This window comes from Aythya marila (assembly GCF_965140915.1).
Source record: "Aythya marila genome assembly, chromosome: 27".
NCBI lineage: Eukaryota > Metazoa > Chordata > Aves > Anseriformes > Anatidae > Aythya > Aythya marila.
Window position 1 is genome coordinate 4,191,654 of NC_139068.1, and position 19,980 is coordinate 4,211,633.

At 40.5% G+C, this 19,980-nt stretch overlaps 2 protein-coding genes across 10 annotated transcripts in view; both read left to right on the forward strand.

Annotated features, from left to right (window-relative positions):
• Window positions 1–11,158, forward strand: part of MYO9B (myosin IXB) — a 45,537-nt gene extending 34,379 nt beyond the window's left edge. For 6 of the 9 annotated variants that reach the window (XM_082780032.1, XM_082780037.1, XM_082780036.1 and 3 more), the window contains 18 exons: window positions 238–304; window positions 666–796; window positions 1,416–1,573; window positions 1,699–1,889; window positions 2,319–2,417; window positions 2,928–3,104; window positions 3,598–3,639; window positions 4,245–4,356; window positions 4,790–4,860; window positions 5,334–5,526; window positions 5,812–5,940; window positions 6,567–6,672; window positions 7,064–7,195; window positions 8,323–8,446; window positions 8,920–8,967; window positions 9,457–9,596; window positions 9,979–10,106; window positions 10,248–11,158. In XM_082780032.1, the coding sequence (XP_082636158.1) occupies window positions 238–304; window positions 666–796; window positions 1,416–1,573; window positions 1,699–1,889; window positions 2,319–2,417; window positions 2,928–3,104; window positions 3,598–3,639; window positions 4,245–4,356; window positions 4,790–4,860; window positions 5,334–5,526; window positions 5,812–5,940; window positions 6,567–6,672; window positions 7,064–7,195; window positions 8,323–8,446; window positions 8,920–8,967; window positions 9,457–9,596; window positions 9,979–10,106; window positions 10,248–10,693 (2,494 nt within the window). In that variant the 3' untranslated portion in view covers window positions 10,694–11,158. Of the gene's footprint in view, window positions 1–237; window positions 305–665; window positions 797–1,415; window positions 1,574–1,698; window positions 1,890–2,318; window positions 2,418–2,927; window positions 3,105–3,597; window positions 3,640–4,244; window positions 4,357–4,789; window positions 4,861–5,333; window positions 5,527–5,811; window positions 5,941–6,566; window positions 6,673–7,063; window positions 7,196–8,322; window positions 8,447–8,919; window positions 8,968–9,456; window positions 9,597–9,978; window positions 10,119–10,247 lie in introns of all 9 variants that reach the window. The other 3 variants (XM_082780035.1, XM_082780038.1, XM_082780040.1) reach the window with 2 other exon arrangements.
• A 603-nt stretch (window positions 11,159–11,761) lies between these two features.
• Window positions 11,762–16,787, forward strand: USE1 (unconventional SNARE in the ER 1). Its single transcript, XM_082780113.1, has 8 exons — window positions 11,762–11,917; window positions 12,145–12,194; window positions 12,690–12,768; window positions 13,277–13,429; window positions 13,660–13,678; window positions 14,238–14,268; window positions 14,509–14,671; window positions 15,166–16,787. Exons 1-8 carry the CDS (start codon window positions 11,816–11,818, stop codon window positions 15,346–15,348), a joined length of 780 nt encoding a protein of 259 aa, XP_082636239.1. The 5' UTR covers window positions 11,762–11,815; the 3' UTR covers window positions 15,349–16,787.
• The last annotated feature ends 3,193 nt before the right edge of the window (window positions 16,788–19,980 follow it).

The following is a 19,980-nucleotide window of genomic DNA, read 5'->3' on the forward strand; positions in this document are numbered from 1 at the left end:
GTTTATTTGTATGTCTATTTTGTCCACTAGAAACAGTTTGTAAGCATGATCATTCTGTTATGACAGGAAATCTGACATACCCTTTTTCTTTATTTTTGCATTTAAAAGTGAGTTGCAAGCATTTATAAGGATTCTTTCTCAGAGATAACGTTGTAGGGGTTATGTAAAATCTGATAAGTATTAGGCTACAGGCTTCAATAAAACACATGTTCTGAAGCTAATCTTGTAACATTGCAGAAAGAAGGGGACTTCATCTTCATTAAATGATCTCTCAACGTTGGCCCAGTCTGTTGCTATAAATCAGGTACTGTTGCCATCATGCATACTTATGTTTAATTATCCTCATTTATGAAGTTTAAAGATTTGTGAATAATTTACTATAGTGTGTTCTGTATACCTCGATTCCTTTCAAGTTGATATTTAGCTTGATATCTATGTAAAAGAATCTCACTAGCAAATGGACAATTCAAAAACTTAATTTTTAACAAGTAGACTCTTAAAGCATAAAATATGCTTGGATCTTGTTTTAGTAAGCTAATATCTATTAACTGAAGCGTTTTATTTTGCAATGGCAAACTTTTTCTACCATTCTGTTTTTTAAAACCACTTATAGAATCTCTTTCAATCATTTTGTAGTTTAGACTTTCTTCTTCTCTCTACTGTAGCAATCACCAGATACGATAGAAGAAGAAAAAGGCAACAAGAAATCTCCTTTGCAAAAGAAGCCCAGTGACCTCTTACCTACCACAGATTCAGCTGTTCCCATGCAGCCAGCAAGTCAGCAAATAGATGCCAAGTATGTACTCTGGGTGTGACTATGGGCTATCCTTAAGAAAATGAAAAAAGGCAGCTTACCCCTGGCACTTGAATTGTGCATCTCAAGAGCATGCCTGTGGAGAGATGTATTTACATCAGCTACACGAGTGGCTGTGTTGCTGGCTGACTTGATCTTCATGTTGACATGTGATATCTGACACTGCTGAGGAACAGATTCTCTGCTTCTTGCATAACACTTGTCTTTGAACAAGTTCTTTTTAACTTAAGCAACATACAGACTCAGATCAAAGGTCCAGGTAGTGCACTGTCATCTCAATTTAGGAATAAGACACCGGGGAAAAGCTTAAGAACACAGTAAACTCATTGTCTGTTTCCTTTGGCCTACTCTCCTAGCTTCTTGCATTCTGCAACTCAGGGAACTTCCTTGAGACAGAAATGTTGTCTTGGATTTATTGAGTCTATGTATATAGAAAGTAGTGTTCTAGTAAACATCATAATGTCCAGATGTGCTTTCAGACTGTCTTTTCTACTGCTCAGTTTTTCTGTAGGTTGGCCTTAGGGTAAATATCCACAAGAGAGGTTATTTCTATTGTGAAATAATTTCTGTTGTGACAAGGTTGCATTTGCTTTATGTTCAGGTCTGCTTTCAAAAGTCCATTGCGTAGACTTTTGGGGAAAAAGCCAGACAAGAAAACTCCAAAGGAGTATCCTGATGTGATTGATGAAGGTGACGGACTCTCTCTTACATCTTGTATCCTGTTTCCAGAAACAGGAGGATCACAGAAGGTTTCGGAAGGTGATTTTCTTTGATTTGATCCCCATCTTGCTAATATCTTTTCTGTAATGTTTTGCATGGGTACTGAGAGAACAAGTACCGTAGAATTCAGTTCTCTTGCCTTAGAATAAAAATTTCTTTCTCAGCTTCTTCTGGACAGCCGAGTCGTCTCCAGGCAGGGGAGCGCCATGTGAAGGAGAGCAGTAAAACAAAGAAGAACCGTACTATTAAGATCAGCAAGATCTCAAGTGTGTCTCAGAATTGGCGAGCTTCCATGGTCCGTGAGATTGCAAATGCCAATGAACTGAAACATCTTGATGAGTTCCTTCTAAACAAGGTAAAATGCACTCAACTGTGATAAAATTCAGGTCTATGCTCATCGTTCGTGTGGAATTTTTTTACAATTACTTTTCTAGGTGCAAGATTCTGTTATGATTTAAAGCAAAGGGGAATTGATTTGGTAGCCTAAATGAATTGAGTCTGTTCAATTCATTCTTCCCATTCCTTCCTTTGAGCCTTTGCATTTTTTATATTACAATAAATCCAGGTGACATTTGTTAGTCCTTTGTTTGTTTGCAAACTTCCTTGTAAGGAGGTAGAGAGTTCTTCAGAGCCTAACTCCTATTTTTGTATCATCACAGTGCATTAGGAAATGATGTTTTAGGTAACTGGAATAAATCATAAATGATTCAGCCTGGTAACTGTAAAACAAGAACAAAACAGTGTTAAGGTAATGAATCTTGATGCAGGTATATTTGTGTTTCAGATCAATGACTTGCGCTCCCAGAAGTCTGGTGTTGAATGTTTGTTTTTTGAAGCCACAGAGAAATTTAGAGGAAATATCAAGACCATGTACTCTGCTCCTGTAAGTAGTAAATCTCAGTAAAGTGAAAAATTGATAGTTAATAAATTAATCGAGGGTACTGTTTAAACGTTTTACCTACTGTTCTGTAACAAAGCAATTCTTAGCACAGAATTCAAAGCTGAATGTTAAACTTGAGAAAAGAATATGACAGTTCTGATGTAGTCTTAAGCAGACTGTTTAGTTTTCCTTTTGTTCATTCAGGTGTAACTTATTCTTAGAATGCCTGGGTTTTGCTGTCCTCAGCCTCTTCACGTTGCTGTATTTAATCACCAAAGAGAGTTGCCAACACCTTTTCCAATATTCTTCCAACTCAGCCTTGTCTCAGCCAAGTAGTGCCCTTCTACAGTGTAGTAGGGAAGTATGCTAATTTGTTTCTGTCATGGGCTGTTATACTTTACTTTAATCATAAGTAGACTTTCTCACCTCTGAACTTGAACACTTACAAATCTGTAACTGTATCAATAGTATCTGTAAAGGCTATCTTCTGAGTAATATTTTTTTCATCTGTAGAATGGGCAAATCCATGTTGGCTACAAGGATCTGGTGGAAAATTACCAGCTTCTAGTTACAAATCTGGCCAAAAAAAGGGAAGAGAAAGAAGTCAAGCTGGTTTTGAATCTTTTCCAATCCCTTCTGGATGAATTCATCAGAGGATATGCGAAAAAAGAGGAATCTGAACAGCCCAAGGTATAAAACCCACTCTGCAACTGACTTGTGGGATGACTATAAACAATGTTACTCTCCTTGGGTAAGGAACCTGTGTTACCTCAGAAAGCTTTTCGATGACTTCATCCTTCATTATTTGGGAAATGTTTTCCATACACTAATCATATGCATTACAAATGTTGAATGCTGATACATTATTATGGAGCTGTTCATTATTTGACTTGCTCTTAATATTTTCAAAATCTTAAAATGTTCTTGCATTTTATTTGGTGAAAACTTAAGTGTTCTCTGAAGATTTTGGAGGTGAAATTGCCTCCTCATCAGGCTATGAGCTCAACTGACTTTTAGGAAGTTCACAGTCAGCATGAGCTCAGACAAGCCTCATACAAGTTGAAGCTGCAGTGCGGTGTCTAATACCTGGAGGTGGAGTGGAATCTGGTAAACTGAATAGGGAAAAAAAGGAATGAAATTTCTGGATTTCAAAGGCTAACATCAGTTCTGTACTTCACTGCAGCAAACCAAAGCCCAGAAGAAGAAACGAAAACAAGATCGTTCAGTAAGTACTTCTCTTTTTCGATGTTCTGAGTCCTCAGCTGTACTGAAAGAACACAGTGGAAACACTCTTTAAAGAGCTTGACATTTGTACAGAAGTTCTGTTTCTCTTTGCTGAATAAATCACTTAACTCGTATATGAAAGGATGACACAGTATAAAACTCTTAAAAATTCTGAAAGTGTTTCCAAAAATCAAAGATCTTGCTTATGCAGGGCAGGGATCAGTGGTACTCTAGCATCTTGATTGTCCATAGCATCTTTCTCAGTCATGGAACTGTACGTGTATAAAGCTAGCTATAGTTTGTTATTAATATTTTAGCAGTTGGATAAAGTATTGTGCTGCTGAACTTTAACAAAGGCAGGAGGTCAGTTACAAAATGACCCAGCAAACCCAGCTTCCTTAGGCTAGGGTTAAATTTGGTTTCAAGGTCAAAGCCATCAGCTGTATTTGCAAAAAGAAAAGTAGAAAATCTAAGATAGGGTATGTAGGTTTGGGTTTTTTGTTTGTTTTGTTTTGTTTGCTTTGTTTAAATTAAAAAAAAAAAAAAAAAAAAAGGCAGGGGGGAGGAAGCAGGGATGTTTTCATTAGTTTCCTTATCTCCCACCAGATTGAAGAACATAATGGCCATGTATTCACAAACTACCAAGTGAGCATTCGGCAGTCATGTGAACACTGCTCATCCTACATCTGGCCCATGGAAAAGGCCTGTCTCTGCAGTGGTAAGTGGAAAAAAACCTCATTCTTACCACGTGCTTTACAAAATCATCAGTCTCAGGTTGCACCAGGGGAAGTTTAGATTGGATATTGGGAAGAATTTCTTCACAGAGAGGGTGGTCAAGCATTAGAACAGGCTGCCCTGAGAAGTGGTGGAGTCCCTGTCTCCAGAGGTATGTAAGAGAGGTGTGGGCATGGAACTAAGGGGCGTGGTTTAGTTATTGGACTCAGCAGGTTGGGCTGATGGTTGGACTTGATGATGCTGAAGGTTTTTTGCAACCCAAATGATTCTATGAAAGCATAGTTTCCTTATAACTTTGGCCAATACAGATTGAATCTTACTGAGCAGTATGTGCAGGTTATATAACGAGAATAAAACAAGGTACTTAGCACTGTAACATAATTTGGAATGTTTGTAACAATTGCTATTCTCTGCAGTTTGCAAGTTGATTTGTCACAAGAAGTGCATGTCCAAAATCCAGAGCAGCTGTACATCCTGTGGGAAAAAGGTAAGAACTATAGATCTGGAGTGCTATACCATGATACCGCAAGTGATGCATGCAAAATACTGTCTTTATTGCTCAGCAAATGAAAATCAGATGTCCAGAAACTGAGTAAACTTTTTAATAAAAGTTAAGTTCCTTTCCATGTTTGCATATAGTCAAAGCCAGGCCCAGCAGTTGTAGAAATGGAACGTTCTTCTTAAAAGGTGATAATTGAGCTAATTTCTAAACAACTCCTTTAGAGTGTGTGCTGTGTTAGGCAAACTGTTTAAAATAAAAAATCCATCAGTGTACCATACGGTTTCTTTACTGCTTGCCTTTGATCCTAAGGTATATTTCCTTACTAAAGCTTGTAGGAAGATAGAATAAAGCATTCAGCTTTTGCTTTCTGGACACGTAGGTTAATTATAACGTGAAATAATAGAGTTCTGTAGCTTTGGGAACAGGCATTCACAGTGCTCGATCTGCATCAATTCCAGAATGAACAGGATACAGAACCACGTCACTTTGGAGTATGTGTGAGTTCTCTGACCAGTGAGAGAAATTCAGTCCCCGTTGTCATGGAGAAGTTGCTGGAGTATGTGGAGATGCATGGCCTCTACACAGAAGGCATTTACAGGAAATCAGGATCAGCAAATCGCATGAAGGAACTGAAGCAGTTGTTGCAAGCAGGTCTGGCAATGTTGTCCACGCTTGACTTCCTTGCATGCCAGTTTTCTCTTTAATTCTTTTCTATTCTGAAAGCATCTGCCACTTAAGTGTTTTAAAAACAGCTTTTTGGTGGGCATATTTTCAACATAGAATTTATATTCCTTTTTCTGGCTGGCAAAAGCTACTCTAACATATAAGTGCCTATCAGCAGACTTTTTCTTTTTTTTTCTGTCTGAGTTACCACTCAGTTGCCCATTGTATGCATCAGAGAAACGAACTACATTAAATAAAGACATTTCTTTTCAGATCCAAACTCAGTGAAACTGGAGAATTACCCTATTCACACTATTACGGGCATCCTTAAGCAATGGCTTCGGGAATTACCGGATCCGCTAATGACCTCGGCACAGTACAATGATTTTCTTCGTGCTGTAGGTAGGTTATAGAAATGCCTGAAGCAATGTTCTTTTTTTCCTTTATCTCAGTATTTACTTGGTAAAATAATCTCTAAGATGCTCTTGTTGGCTGAACAGCTTTCTTCCAGTTGATTTACAGCAATGATTTTAAACATTTCATGTTTGAAAAAAAAAAAAAAAAAAAAAAGGGGGGGGGATTTTTCAGGGCATTTGTCCTCTAGCTTACATGCCCTTGCTTCAGAATTCCCTTTTTTGTAGTTGAATGTCACTATACAATCTATTTTTCAAAAAACAGCAAGAGTCTTAGTTTTTTTTGTTCTCCTTGATGTTCTGGACTAGATCTAGATAGGCCTCCCTTAGATTCATTTACCTTCAGTGGCAGTAAGGCATCTTCAATATTGTTGGAGATCATGGTGCATCATCTCATGATTGCTAACAATAACAACAGCATCTGAAAAAGTAGATAAATTGCAGTGCCATCAAGGCTATTTTAACATTCAGTTACACCAATTAGTAAGTGAAATGATATCTAAGAAATTTAACTCTTATCTATTGCAGAATGTTTGAGACGGTATCAGAAGGCGCTTGGCTCCTTTCCACTAGTGTTGCACAGCAATTAATTTTGTGCTTTCTCCCCTTGTGCAGAACTACCAGAAAAACAGGAGCAACTCTGTGCCATTTACAGCGTCCTTGAACAGCTTCCACAAGCAAATCACAACACCTTGGAACGACTCATCTTCCATCTAGTCAAGTAATGAGTTTAATTATTTCAGTTGGAAAACTCCATGTGACTCGTTTGAGTTCTTAGCCTTCTAAAAGCCTAGCCCCCTTGAGTGTGTTGGTGTAGAGGTTGTATTGCTGGTTTAAAAATGAAAGAATTGAAGTTGATAGTTCTGCTTAAAAACAGACACATGCTTAACCTTAGTGGCTTTCTGTTCCTTTTTCTTATGCATGAAACCTTCTCTATTTAGTAGGTGTGACATCAATTTAAAAACACTTATTTGTACTGTTGTATGTACTCAGTACCCGAGGAGCCTCCTTATATCTGTATTAGGGAACTAGCAAACTCTGGCAAAGTTTGACCAGATGGCTGATATTCTAGCAAGCTTTGCTTAATTTTTTTTCTAAACATTGCATTTCAGAGTGGCTCTGATAGAAGATGTCAACCGTATGTCACCCAATGCCTTGGCCATTGTTTTTGCCCCGTGCCTCTTGCGTTGTCCTGATACCTCAGACCCTTTAACCAGCATGAAAGATGTTTCAAAAACAACCATGTAAGTTTTAGCAGTCTGCTGCAAAGTAGGCCTTCAAAATATGGTGAAAGGCTACTACTGACACCTGAGTTTGTTACAACTTTATTCATATCAAGCTGAGAAACTGAGGATTCTAAGTTACTGTATACTGGCTCTGCTAGTGCTGACGATTTGTATGTCTTTGTCTGAGTCCTTCCAACTGTCTCAAATTTACAAAGAATAAAATAGGATGTTTGTTAATAGGATTAGTTATTTGCCTAGTATTATGAAAGAGACAAAACTTCACTGTAGCATAACTCTTCTAACTGACAAAAACATGAGGAACTGTGGTTCAGTCTTAACTTTCATAATCTGTGTTTATATCAGATACTCATGTTAGAAAATGTTCCAACTAATTTTTTCCAGGACTTTTAAATTCACTGATGTATAAGTCTTATAAATTAGGTTTCTATCTTACATCAGCATAATATTTTGTCAGGGACTGTACGCTAAGCATATACATCGTGCTGAGATACCCTACTGTTTGTTATGACTTGTATAAACTGACTCCTGTATACTTGGAAACCCCCTTCTGAGTTGTTATTTGGAAACCCCCTTCTAAGTTTTCATTGAATTGAAGAAGGTTCTGGCCTTGATCCTTTTTGTTCTCCTCACCCTCTAGCAGCTCTGGCTCTCTGAAGACTCACTGCATATCTGGCCTCCAATGAAAACAGTGTGGAAAATTACAGCTTTTTGTAACTTACCTATAGGGGCTTAGAGGTGGAAAAAGGCAGCTGCAGGATCATTTTGTATCTTAGAATCTGTACCAGCACAGGGAAATCATGCAGAGAAAACAGAAGCAGTTTACAGACATCACTATGGCTGCTTACTTGCCACTGTTGTGTGGAGTCAGCATTCTAGTTATTCCAGGAAGAGCATGTGCTGTTACGTGCAACGCTCTGTGTCCTGTTTTGCTTGCTGTGGTGGGTGGACTCTTCATCCTGCTATCATGCGGTGCTGCCCCTTGTAAAGCACCACTGGGAGAGCCTGACTGCAGACTGTGTGTGAGAAACATCCCCAAGACAGGAGAGGCATCTCATCCCACCATGGTTGTCCCCAGAGCTTTTATAGCATGAGACTGCTCAATAAACTCTTTCCCTTTTGTCCAGGTGTGTAGAGATGCTGATAAAGGAACAGATAAGGAAGTACAAGATAAAAATGGATGAAATAAATCAGCTGGAAGCAGCTGAAAGCATTGCTTTTCGACGACTCTCATTGCTTCGGCAGAATACGGTAAGTTTTTGAAATAAACCACAGAACCACACCATCCAGCAGAAAGCATCCCACTAATTCTTTGGGAGGGGATGTGCTGCTTATTTTTCCTGTCCACCCTCTTTGGTAAGTCAAAGACTAATTGTGAGAAGAGAAGAAAAGGGATTTGCATTTGCCCAAAACTGTAGGTGGCTGCTAAATACACAGCTGTACTGGAGTCTGATAATTAAAGGATGTGGGAGTGGGGGTCTGTTCTTATAGTGGTCTAAATCTATTTCCATATAATTAAATCAATAGAATTAAGATTGCAGAGTCTGTTGCATGGCAGAGGAGTTCCTTCACTCCAGAGATGGAGTGGACAAAAAGTATGCTGCATTCTATTAGGGCAAATATGCTTTATTTTTATTGTACTGTTTCAAAAAAGCAAATACCACCACCACCTCTGACTGCTCAGAAGTCACATTATAGTGAATTTGGTCTTTATCTCTCTCTAGCTCTGGCCTGTAAAACTTGGGTTTTCTTCCCCTTATGAGGGGATGCTGGTATGTACATTACCTATGTTCAGAGTGCATGTGTTTTTTTTTTTTCTTATGGTACTATTGCATGACTAAACTTTCTACATGTGTTGTAACTTGGTTTTAAAAAACTCTTGAACAATGGAGATTGCATGTGTTGGTCCAACTTTCTCCCATGACTGCATGCAGTGCTGCTGACCCATTCTGCCTTGGCTCTGGTATTTTATAGGCATTCTGAATGTAACTTGTATTGGATGTAATAATTTGGCTTATAATTAACTGCTAAAAGTAAGGTTAGTTTGGCAAATCAAACTACCATGCTTCAAAAAAGGTAACACACAGAAATCAGGTGAATAGAAAAACTATTACCTTTTGAAACACTTGTATGAGTAACTAACAGCTCTTCAATTCCATGAGCCTTTCATTTGTCCTACTCATTTGTCTTCCACCTTGGAACTAGCAGACAGTTAGAACTTGGGTAGCTTCTTATGACCAATTCATAAAACTGCCTTGCAGAGTAAAAGCCCACAGGTTAAAGGAAATGACAGTAGCAACTCAGAACTGGACTCACTGAATGAAGAAGAGGAGGTTTCTGAAGCTGATAACCGAGAAAAGGAGATTCTCATTGATCGCTTACAGTCGATTAAAGAAGAAAAGTAAGTAACAGCTTTGAAAACCCTCCATCTCTGTAGGTCATGCCCTTTTGCAGTTGGAGTTAATACAGACAGCAAAGCAGTATACTTTTCTCATAGAATCATTAAGGTTGGAAGAGACCTTCAAGATCTTCTGGTCCAACCATCTCCTGCCACCAATGTCACCCATTAAACCATGTCTCTGAATGATCTAGTTAATTATGTTATATAGGCCTTTATGAAGGTGAAAAGGAAAATGTAAAGGATTAGACAAGAAAATTATTATTTAATGACTCTATTCAGGATGGTTTACCTCTGAAATACGTACTGCTTAATTTAAAAAAAAAAAAAAATTAACTATCGGAGACATTATTTCTAGAGTGCTATGGTCTCTCTTTTGATGTAGGGAAGATATAACTTACCGGTTACCTGAGCTTGATCAGCGAGGCTCTGATGAGGAAAATGTAGACTCTGAGACCTCAGCAAGCACAGAGAGCCTGCTAGACGAGAGAACAGGACGGATGGATACCGAAGGTCAGTATTAAGGTAGTGTGTGCTTTTTTTATTCTTCATATTTCACTGCATACAGCCAGCCAGGTGACCAGATGTTGTCTGGTCACAGCTGCTTATATCGAATTACATTTTTATGCTTTCAGTGTATTTTTTTCTTTAAAGGAATTACACTTTCTGGATTACATTGCCGTGCTCAGAGCTCCACTATGCCTGCCAAAGACATTTGCAAAGTGCCTTCTCTTTTGCAAACCTATTCAAGCTCTTCCTCTGCATCCCTGGCTTCAAGACGCAGATTATCTTTAACGCTGTCCAAGATTAAAGTGCCCCGTCGAACTCCAGTGATGCCAACAGCAAATATAAAGCTTCCTCCTGGGATTTTCAAATGTACAGAATCTCAGGGACGGATTTCAGCTAATGAAGAGTCTCAAATAGTGGTGAAACGAAGGGAGCAGCCAGCAAGGCGAACTGATAAAATCCACTCTGTATACATTGCACAAGGGTCTGCCGTGGCCCACGCTCAGGAACTTTTGAACGAATATGAACCAACAGCAAAAGTAAAACGGAGGTTTTCGGACCCTTACTCCCACATTCCCTGTACAGATGAATGAAATACTTAAGCTGTCTGAATTTTCAAAAGTTGACTGCAGCTTTGTTTTTAACCCTTTGGAGTCTGTGGACTTTTCATGTTCTTTTAAGTGGCTGCTGGGGAGACAGCCTGGAAACATGCAGTACTGTAAGGGTTAAGCAAGGTTGTTTAAAATAAATATGCTTCACTTTAAATTAAAACCCTGCAAGGAAGTAGAACGTAAAACTTATGTTGAGTCAGATACATGGATTGAGTGTACAGGAAAAAAAATAATGTCCCCTGATTCTGCTGCCGTGCCTTTTTCCATTTGCCTTACAATGGACTCTAATGGGACCAACAGTGACTTTGCGTCAATGTGTGTTGCCTTAATTTTTTATGTTTTTATGACAACTTTGTGTGGTTTACAAAACGGTTAATGTTGTAATAGCCTTAACGGAGACCAAAATGTATAAAAATGTTTATTAATACATTGCACTTTTTAAAAATACGTGTTAGTTCATCATTGTTCTTTTGCCGGTACCTGCCTTGCTTAGTGAACAAATTCTTAGATGGGAAGCCACTGCTTTGAATTGCTTTTTCTTAGCACTTAAAATCATATTGGGGAAAGCTCTCCACACAGTGGAAGCACAAATGGCAAAACTGGTGTCATCATGAAGTGTTTTGGTGCCCTTTGAGCCAAATTCACAGTCCAGCATAGAGCTTATGCTGTGCAGATAACTCAGCCCCTCACAATTCGTATCTGTGTGGTGAAATCCCTCAGGGCAAAGCGCAGTAACGTGTAAAAGGCTTTAAAGCAGAGTGCCATACACAGAGTTGTGGAATTGGTCTGAAGTCCGTGATGCTGGGTGCTGCTTCTCAAAGGTCAGAGTAGTGAGGGAAAAGCACTACTGTGGACGCTGTCTCGATGCCACCCTACTAGGTCCGAGCAGCAGGGGCTTGTGTGGTTGCGTGGGGAACATTTTTTGGTTTAGATGTGGGATTTTTTATTTTTTATTTTTTTAATAAAAACATGCAGAGATCTCTCCAACTTGCCGCCCCGCCCCGCGCCCCGCCTTAAAATGGCGCCTCCTCCCGCCCCGCCCTAAGATGGCGCCCGTCTTCCGGGGAGCGGCGCTGAGGCGCTTTCCGGTGGCCCCGGTCCGCCATGGCGGCGACGCGGCTGGAGCTGAACCTGATGCGGCTCTTGAGCCGCTGCGAGGCGCTGGCGGCAGAGCGGCGAGACCCCGAGGAGTGGCGGCTGGAGAAGGTGAGGCGCGGGCCGGCCGTCCAGGGGCAGCGAGCCGCGGGACGAGGCCGGCCGGGAAAAGTGGGCGGCCCGGGAGCCCCTCGTCCCGCAGTAATACTCGAAATAAGCTGAGGTAGCGGGTGTTTTATAGCATTAAAACTTAAGCCTTCCTCTTAGCCGTGTTGCAGCCTCTGCCAGGCAGAATGTATTTCATTATTGCTGACGATTAAAAAACTTTTTCTCTGCAGTACGTGGCTGCTCTTGAAGACATGCTCCGAGAGCTGAAGAAGCAGTCCAGGTGAGATGCACTTTGAAGACCTGAGTGACCGGTATTGCCAGCAGTCTGTTACCTATAAGCCAAACATAGCCCCCAAGCACCAGGAATATGTACACTTCCCTGTGGAGATACCTGTCTGTTAAGGGGAAACTGTGTGTGGACAGCAGGCACAACCCAGCACCACAAGGAGCTGTGCAGCTCTGTCATGGTTGCAGACATTTCCTTTGTAGAATCATAGAAGGATTGGAACGTACCTCAAAGATTATCAGGTCTCAGCCTCACACAGTGTCCATGCACCTCTGGGCGTGCTGTGGGCTTGAGCCAGCAGCATCCACAGTGCCTTGGAAAAGGTGACTCGTAGGGGGTTGTAGGAGTGTTCCCAGCTTGGGGCTATTTATTCTTTGAAGAACCATGTGCTGGTTTGTTTAATCTGAAAAGTTATCTTAAGTAATAGAAAACACTGAGGCTTACTGATTATCATTGGTTCACTGTTTTTTTTTTTTTCAATTCCAATAGTAAGCCTGCCCCAGAACTGCTGAATGAATACTCTCGCAAAGTGGACTTTCTAAAGGGACTTTTAGAAGCTGAAAAATTGGTAAGATATATTAGTTCAGCTTGAAAAGACTTTAGAAGTATTATCCACCTATTTGTTCCTTGTTGCCTTGTTTCTATGTTTCTTTTCATCTTATGTCTCAAAATAACACTTGTTTAAGATCTGATCAGGTAGTCCCTGATAAAATATGAATTAATATATTGTATTTTGTTAAAAGGTGGTATTGTATGAATCCTGAAACTTCTTTCTGACTTTTCAAAAAACATAGAATGCATCTTGCCAATATTTTCCCTGCTTCTCTGATGTGAAATCTAGGGGCAGGTACTGTTTGTTAGGCCTCATTCCTCTTGTACAGTACTGTGTGGATCTGGAGAGCTACGAAATGCCAATAAGCTGATACTGTCAGTGCTGTTGTTCACATTGACTTCACTGTTTTGTGTGAAGCAGCTGTGGAAATGCTTCCTCAATATGTTGGTCGCATATCCAGGTGGCCTCACACTGCAGGATGTGATGTTTGTGACTTTTTTTCGTTGTTTCTTCTTAATTATAGAGTTCATCAACTGAAAAGGCGCTGGCAAATCAGTTCTTGGCCCCTGGACGCACACCAACAACGACCAAAGAGAGAACCCCAGCTACCAAAACAGTTCATCTGCAGACAAAAGCTCGTTGCACAGGCAAGATGAGGAGTGAGCTGCTTGGTACAGTATGTTTTGGTGCTGCTGCTTCTTTACTGTCAGGTTATAGATTTTCTTGTTGCATTCAGCTGCCTTTGGTGGCTGTGCCTCCAGTGTGTCCTAGGCTGGGTGGGGAGTCACTATTTTTTTTTAGGTTCGGGCACAGGCACTGTGCTGCCCCTGGAGGTCTTTGAATACATTACAAGCATTTTTACTTGCCCACTGTAATCTGTGTTTTGTTTCTCTTTCTGCTTTCTAGGATCCCTTGGCTATCAGTGGTAAGTTTAATCTCTTGTTCTCTCTAACTTTAGTTGACCTGAGTCTTACAGGGAAAGAATTGTAGCATTAGAAAGAACAGTTTATGTTTACTGTTGCCCCTGTTCTCTTCTGGTCTACATAAATCACATGACCATAGCAGCTCAGAGTAGGTGGTGTTTAATTCCTCTGACACATACAGCCATGTTATTCATCTAGGGAACCGGTAGGAATTAATTTGTGGTTTCCATAGCTACTGTTACAGTGGCTGGAACTAGGCCAATCTAACGTGTCCTGAAAGAGAACACCAAGAAAAAGAACACACGGGCTTAAACCATGCCCTCAGGGATATGATTCATCTGTGTTTTTTTTCCTCTCTCAACCAAACTTGTGATCTTATGAGTTCTCTTTTCCCTGTGGAAAGCAGGTAGGCATTTGAAATCCATATTCCCTGGCATAGAGGGTCAAGTGGGATTAAATCTTTGAACATCTGAAAATCCCTCACAGATAACTTGTTTCTTCAGCCGATGATTACATGGGATTTTATAGTATGCCAAAACACAAATTTTACTTGTTTTCCAGATTCTGAAGAGTTGAACGTAAGGAAGCGGAAGTAAGTCAAAATTTCTCATTCTGATACTTGGTGCTTTGGGAACTGCTTTGCCAATGACTTTTAAATCACAGACACACTGCTGTTTGGGTGAAGTGCCTGTTGGTAGAAACCTAAATATAATGACCATCTGATTTACGTGTTCTTGTTGTCTTGTCAGAGTTGCGGAGTCTGGGGAAACACTGGGAGAACAACCCACAAGAAAGTACAAATTCCGATCTGTTTTTCCTTGTGCTCTTGCAGAGGCCTTGTGTCTGATGAGAAGCAGTCAGCAATTGAGCTGGATGCTGTGTTACAGCACCACCAGGACATGCAGGAGAAGTTAGCTGAAGAAATGCTAAGTTTGGCTCGCAGTCTCAAAAACAACACTCTGGCTGCACAGAACGTGATAAAACAAGATAACCAGGTAGCGCACATTACGGTGCTAAACTCATTTTTGCAACCTAGAAGGTTAAACTGCAGCTATAGTAAAAACAATAGCTGTAACTTGCTTCCAGATTAGATTAGAGTGGGGAGATTCGCAGGCAGTATGTCTGCTTCTGTAGTGTAACTGAACCTTTTCTGTGTTGTAAGAAGCAGTGGTGAGAACTTTCAAATTGGAATGCCTGAAACTGAAAGGGTTTTGACTGCAGGAGCTGGTAAGCTTCCGTAAATGATATCATATTTGGAACTGCTGGTACTTGACTTTGAAAACCGGAACAATTTAAAGTAAATTAAATCCATTTGTTAAGGACCTTGTTTTTACAACTCAGTCACAGGTAGTACAGTCATTCCCACATGATAAGAGTTCTCACCATTCAGGTTTGCCAGCAGCATTTCATCTAAATCCTGGGCAAGCTTAGTGCATTTTATTGCCTGTGTACGTCACCTGATACACCATTTATTCTCTTTGCCTCCCAGACACTATCGCATTCTCTCAGGATGGCAGACCAGAACTTTGAGAAGCTCAAGGATGAATCCGACCGCCTCGAACAGCATGCAAAGAAATCAGTCAACTGGCTATTATGGATAATGTTAATTGTAGTTTGTTTTATATTCATCAGTATGATTCTCTTTATTAGAATTTTCCCAAAACTAAAATGATTTTGTAAAAAACTGCCACAAGCATAGTTGAAAGGCTCGAATGGTGTGATGAATGTCTGTAATCAATTCTTACCACCTGTCACATCCTGAAGGAGGCTGTCCAAGGGCCTACCCTTGCACCTTTCTTGTGCAGTCAGTGCATTCAGTGAAACCACGGGGAGCATTTTCTGTGTTTGGATACTTGGTTCCTTTTTCTAATTAGTTGATAGTGCCTACTGAGGAAAGAACAGAGATAAAGATAGCAGTTTACACTGAGCTCTGAACAAGTTTCAGATAGATAGTCTTCTCTTTTTAATGTGGTTGTGGCAAACGTTATGACTCCTGTAAAAGGCATTTACTCAATAGGAATATAAATAACGCTTAGTTGAAGTCTTAAATTTTTTTTTACAGCTTTACTGTACTGAACTAGGATCTTGCTGCCAACAGGATATTTAATTACGAGGTTGTGTACATATACAGCTGTAGGGTGTAGGAAAAGAACGCTGCTATTGAGTTGCTAGCCTGGCTTGGATTCAGAGAGTGTCGACAGGTAAAATTATTCTCAGGCTCACCTTCTTCCCAGATCAATGTTTGTTTTTGCAGTCATCTTCAGTTTAGAAGAAGGGCTGAACTTGCATGCAGTCGCAATGTTTGCTCCCCTTTTTGTATGCACAAATGTTCTCGCTCAGTGGCAGTTATGTTGATGCTCTTGCATCAAGAAAACATTGTGACCCTGGCACCGTAGAACAGTACACACAGTACTCTCCGTATGGTATAGGCCTCACCTGTACAAATATTTTTTCACTGTAAGAGGAAGGCAAGGGAGGCTGGTATCTTCAAGACAGAAATAAAAGAAAAAAGAAACAGCCACTACCATTTGAGACAAATTCTTCTGGTCGAGAGTTTTTTTCTCAATTGTAGTATTTTTTAAGAGCTTACTACAAGGAAATAAAGATTGAAATAAACTAGTGTCCTGGTTTCAGTTAGCACAGAATTAATTTTCTTCCTAGTAGCTGGTGGAATGCTGTGTTTTGGCTTAGAATGAGAAGAGTGCTGATAACACCCCGATGCTTTAATTGTTGCAGAGCAGTGCTTATACTAAGCCAAGGACATCCCAGCCTTTGCTCTGTCCTGCCAACGGGCAGGCTGGGGGGTGCAGTAAGAGCTGGGAGGGGACAGACCCAGGACAGGTGACCCAAACTAGCCAAAGGGGTATTCCATACCATCTGACGTCATGCTAAACAATATATAGGGGTGGCTAGCCGGGGGGAGGGGGCCGGACTGCTCGGGGTTAGGCTGGGCATCGGTCAGCGGGTGGTGAGCAATTGCATTGTGCATCACTTGTTTGTACATACTATTATTACTTTCGTATTGTCACCATTGTATCATCATTATTATTATTGTTATTATTATTTTTGTTATTTTTTTTTCCCTGTCTTATTAAACTGTCTTTATCTCAACTCACGGGCTTCACTTTCCATTTCTCTCCCCCGTCCCAGAGAGGGAGGGGGGAGGGTGAGCGAACGGCTGCGTGGTGTTTAGCTGCCGGTCGGGTTAAACCACGACAACTAGAGACAGTATTTTGAAAACTTAATACTGGAAAAAATTAGAGCTTGCAGGAAAGGTTTCCTGTATCAGTTTAAGAGCAATTTTCAGGAGCTTGTGATAAGTTAGAAGCAAACCTGGAGCATCAATCTGTAAAATGTTGGTGTTTTCATTTTTACAGTGTTTCATATTGAGAAAGCAAGCCTGTTACTCCAAAATCTTCCTTTGCCATTTCGATTGCTGTCTATAACCACTAGATGGGGTATTTTATGCTTTTCTGTTTGGTCATCACAGCAGCCCTAGGCAAAAGGAAGGTGAAGGAAAAGCTGTGTTTGTCACATCTGAGTTCTTAGGAAAGTTCAGCTGCTTCCTTGAATGTATCCCAGTATAGGGGACACACTGTTTCAGAATTGCTCTTTGCTTCTTTCAAAAACATGGTGTTAATGAAGACAATTAACAATTTTACGGAAAGTATTTTTGTTCGTTTAACAGCATGCTTCAAATTTATTATGCCAGATATTTATAATTACCAAATGAGTGATTATACAGCAAAGTACAGCTTTTCACTTTAGCTGCTCATCTATGTGGTAATGCTGATTCCATTCCAGAAGCCTATTACTTACCTTGAACTTAATAGAAATTTATAGTTGTAGCAATCCATTTATGGACATTTGTACTTTATAGTTCATAAAAAACTTCTGGGAAATGTTTGACTTTTCACTGTGCTTCGTTAGTGAATGCTGGGTCACCAAACTATTTTTGAATTCTAATTGTTTACTACGTTGCCTGCAGGCATTTCAGTGCTGAGCTGTTCTTTTACAGCAGAGGTTGAATGCACAACTGGAATTTTTTTGTGTGAGATAGTGGAATGATACACCATTAATCCTTCATCATTGTCTATAACATTTCCCCTTTAATACTTGAAATAAACCGTTTTTTTCCAGCTTGCGAAAGATGTGGTGCTTCATTACAGACAAGTTTAAAGCTGAATTTTGCTACTGACCACGTAACTTTTTAGCACTTCTAAATTAGCAGTTCATTTGAAAAGAGGTGAGCTGGAAGGGAATTACCAGTGATAGCCCCCAGGAAACATTTAGCCTTCCAAGTCAGCAGCAATTCCTATACAAAGAAGCATGTTAGAAAATCAGAAAGAGATATATTTAACTTTAGACCACTGACATTTCATAGGTGTTTGTTATTTTGATGGATAAACTGGGGGAATGGAGATTGAATTCCATAGCTACTGACACCTTTTGTGCTATCTCGCATGACCATTGAGCATAGGGCCTCCAGCACTGCACTGAGCTGCTGGTTACCTCTGACCCAGTGGAAGAATGTTACCTTCTGCACTGGCAAACCAAACGGATTAATTGCCTCAGTGGCCAGCAATCTGCCTGCACACAATGACTGCTTTGTCAATTGGCAGTTGCAGCCTTTGCTTTTCTGAAGTTCATTTAGTAATTATAGTAATTCAAAAACACTTTGAAGATCTGTGCCAGCAGTATTTAGAACAAACAATCACTCATGGCTTTGCGACGTTTCGTAGATGGAGTGATAGTTTTTTATTTTTGACTAACGTATGGGTGGTGGTTGTACGATCTGTGACTTCAGACCTCAGCTCAGTTTCATAGCATGGGGCTCAGATGTGCTTCTCACAGGATAATGTTATATATAGAAATGGCTTGCAGAGGGTTGCAAACATTGTGAAGTGAGAATTGCCTAACTTTCCCAAAAGCTTGGGAAATCCAAATGGAGAGATGTTTATCGGGCATAGGGCTGGGCCTTGGTTGGCTTCTTGGCAGACTAGCTACTTTCAGGCAGCAAGTAAAAAAATAATAATAATGTTTTAGAGACTTGGGTCACGTCAGGCTGGTGAATGCAGTGCCTCTGAGACTGGCAGCAACGGTAACTATGGGTCACTCCAAGCTTTTCTGTCAAACATTCCTGGTGACAGACTCTTAGATATAATACATATGATTAAGCTGTGTCTTCAGACACAGCTGGATTTGATAATTTGGAAGGATTTTCACAGTAGATAAGCTGTCAGAAAGGATGCACGAATGGTAGGAGCAGAATACTGTATACAATGGTTGCTATGGCTGGGTAATCGCTAAGCTTGTTTTGCACATACGCTTCCTTGAATTTATTTTACAAAGCTTCTGTGCATCAGACTTGATAGGTTGTGAGCAGCTTTCTAAAACTGTCAGCTACTCTGCTAATGGGGCATTTAGTAAAAGAGGAGAGTGTGGGCAGGTGAAGGTCTGTTTGTGACTGCTCATTGTGTGATACTGGACCAGTCACCTCCATTCTTGTTCTCTCTGCAAAGAACCTGAAACAAAACCTCAAAATCCAAGTCTTACGATCGATAGTTACAAGCATGAAAAAAATTTCAACCATAATAACATAGCAGATAGGAGCACAAAATAATAATCAGATCTCTCAGACTACAGCAGCGTGCTGATGCCATTCCAGAGTCCTACGGCCCAGTGCAGGACTGGCTGATAGCTCTTGTCCAGATCTGCCACATTGCTGCGGCTTGGTGTGCGCTCACCGTGTGTTCCCACTGAACAGGAGTGACATTAAAAACCAACGAAGCTAAATCAATACCACCTGTCACATGAGACCACTGTGACATTTCTGGCACGAGCGCTACCTCCTAATAGGAGATGGAAGTGGGAAGCAGCAGCAGCTAGTGAATAATGGATTAGATATGCTTGATTTGTAACATTTACAAAGAAAGGGTGTGTCTCCTAGCTACAGAACAAACTGGTTATCAAAACGGGAACTCGAAGTTCTGTGTCTAAAATGCAAAACGTTTGATAAAGCAGAGTGAAGCATAGAGTTACGGTTTGCTGAACTCTGCTGTGCTGCCCAGAGGGCTGTCCCTCCAATTTTGACGTGTGGATTAGCCAAAAAAAAAAAAAAAAGTGCATTAATAAAAAAAAAAAGTGAAGTCTAGATTAGAACTGGTGTAGCCAGTTGGTCGCCTGGGGCACGGCGTGCCCATACTATGTATTAGAGAGTGACGCTGCTGCAGCCACTAATTTGCACGTGGCTGCTGATAGAGAACAGCATGCCTGGCAGCAGTGGTGTAAGTTGTGCAAACTG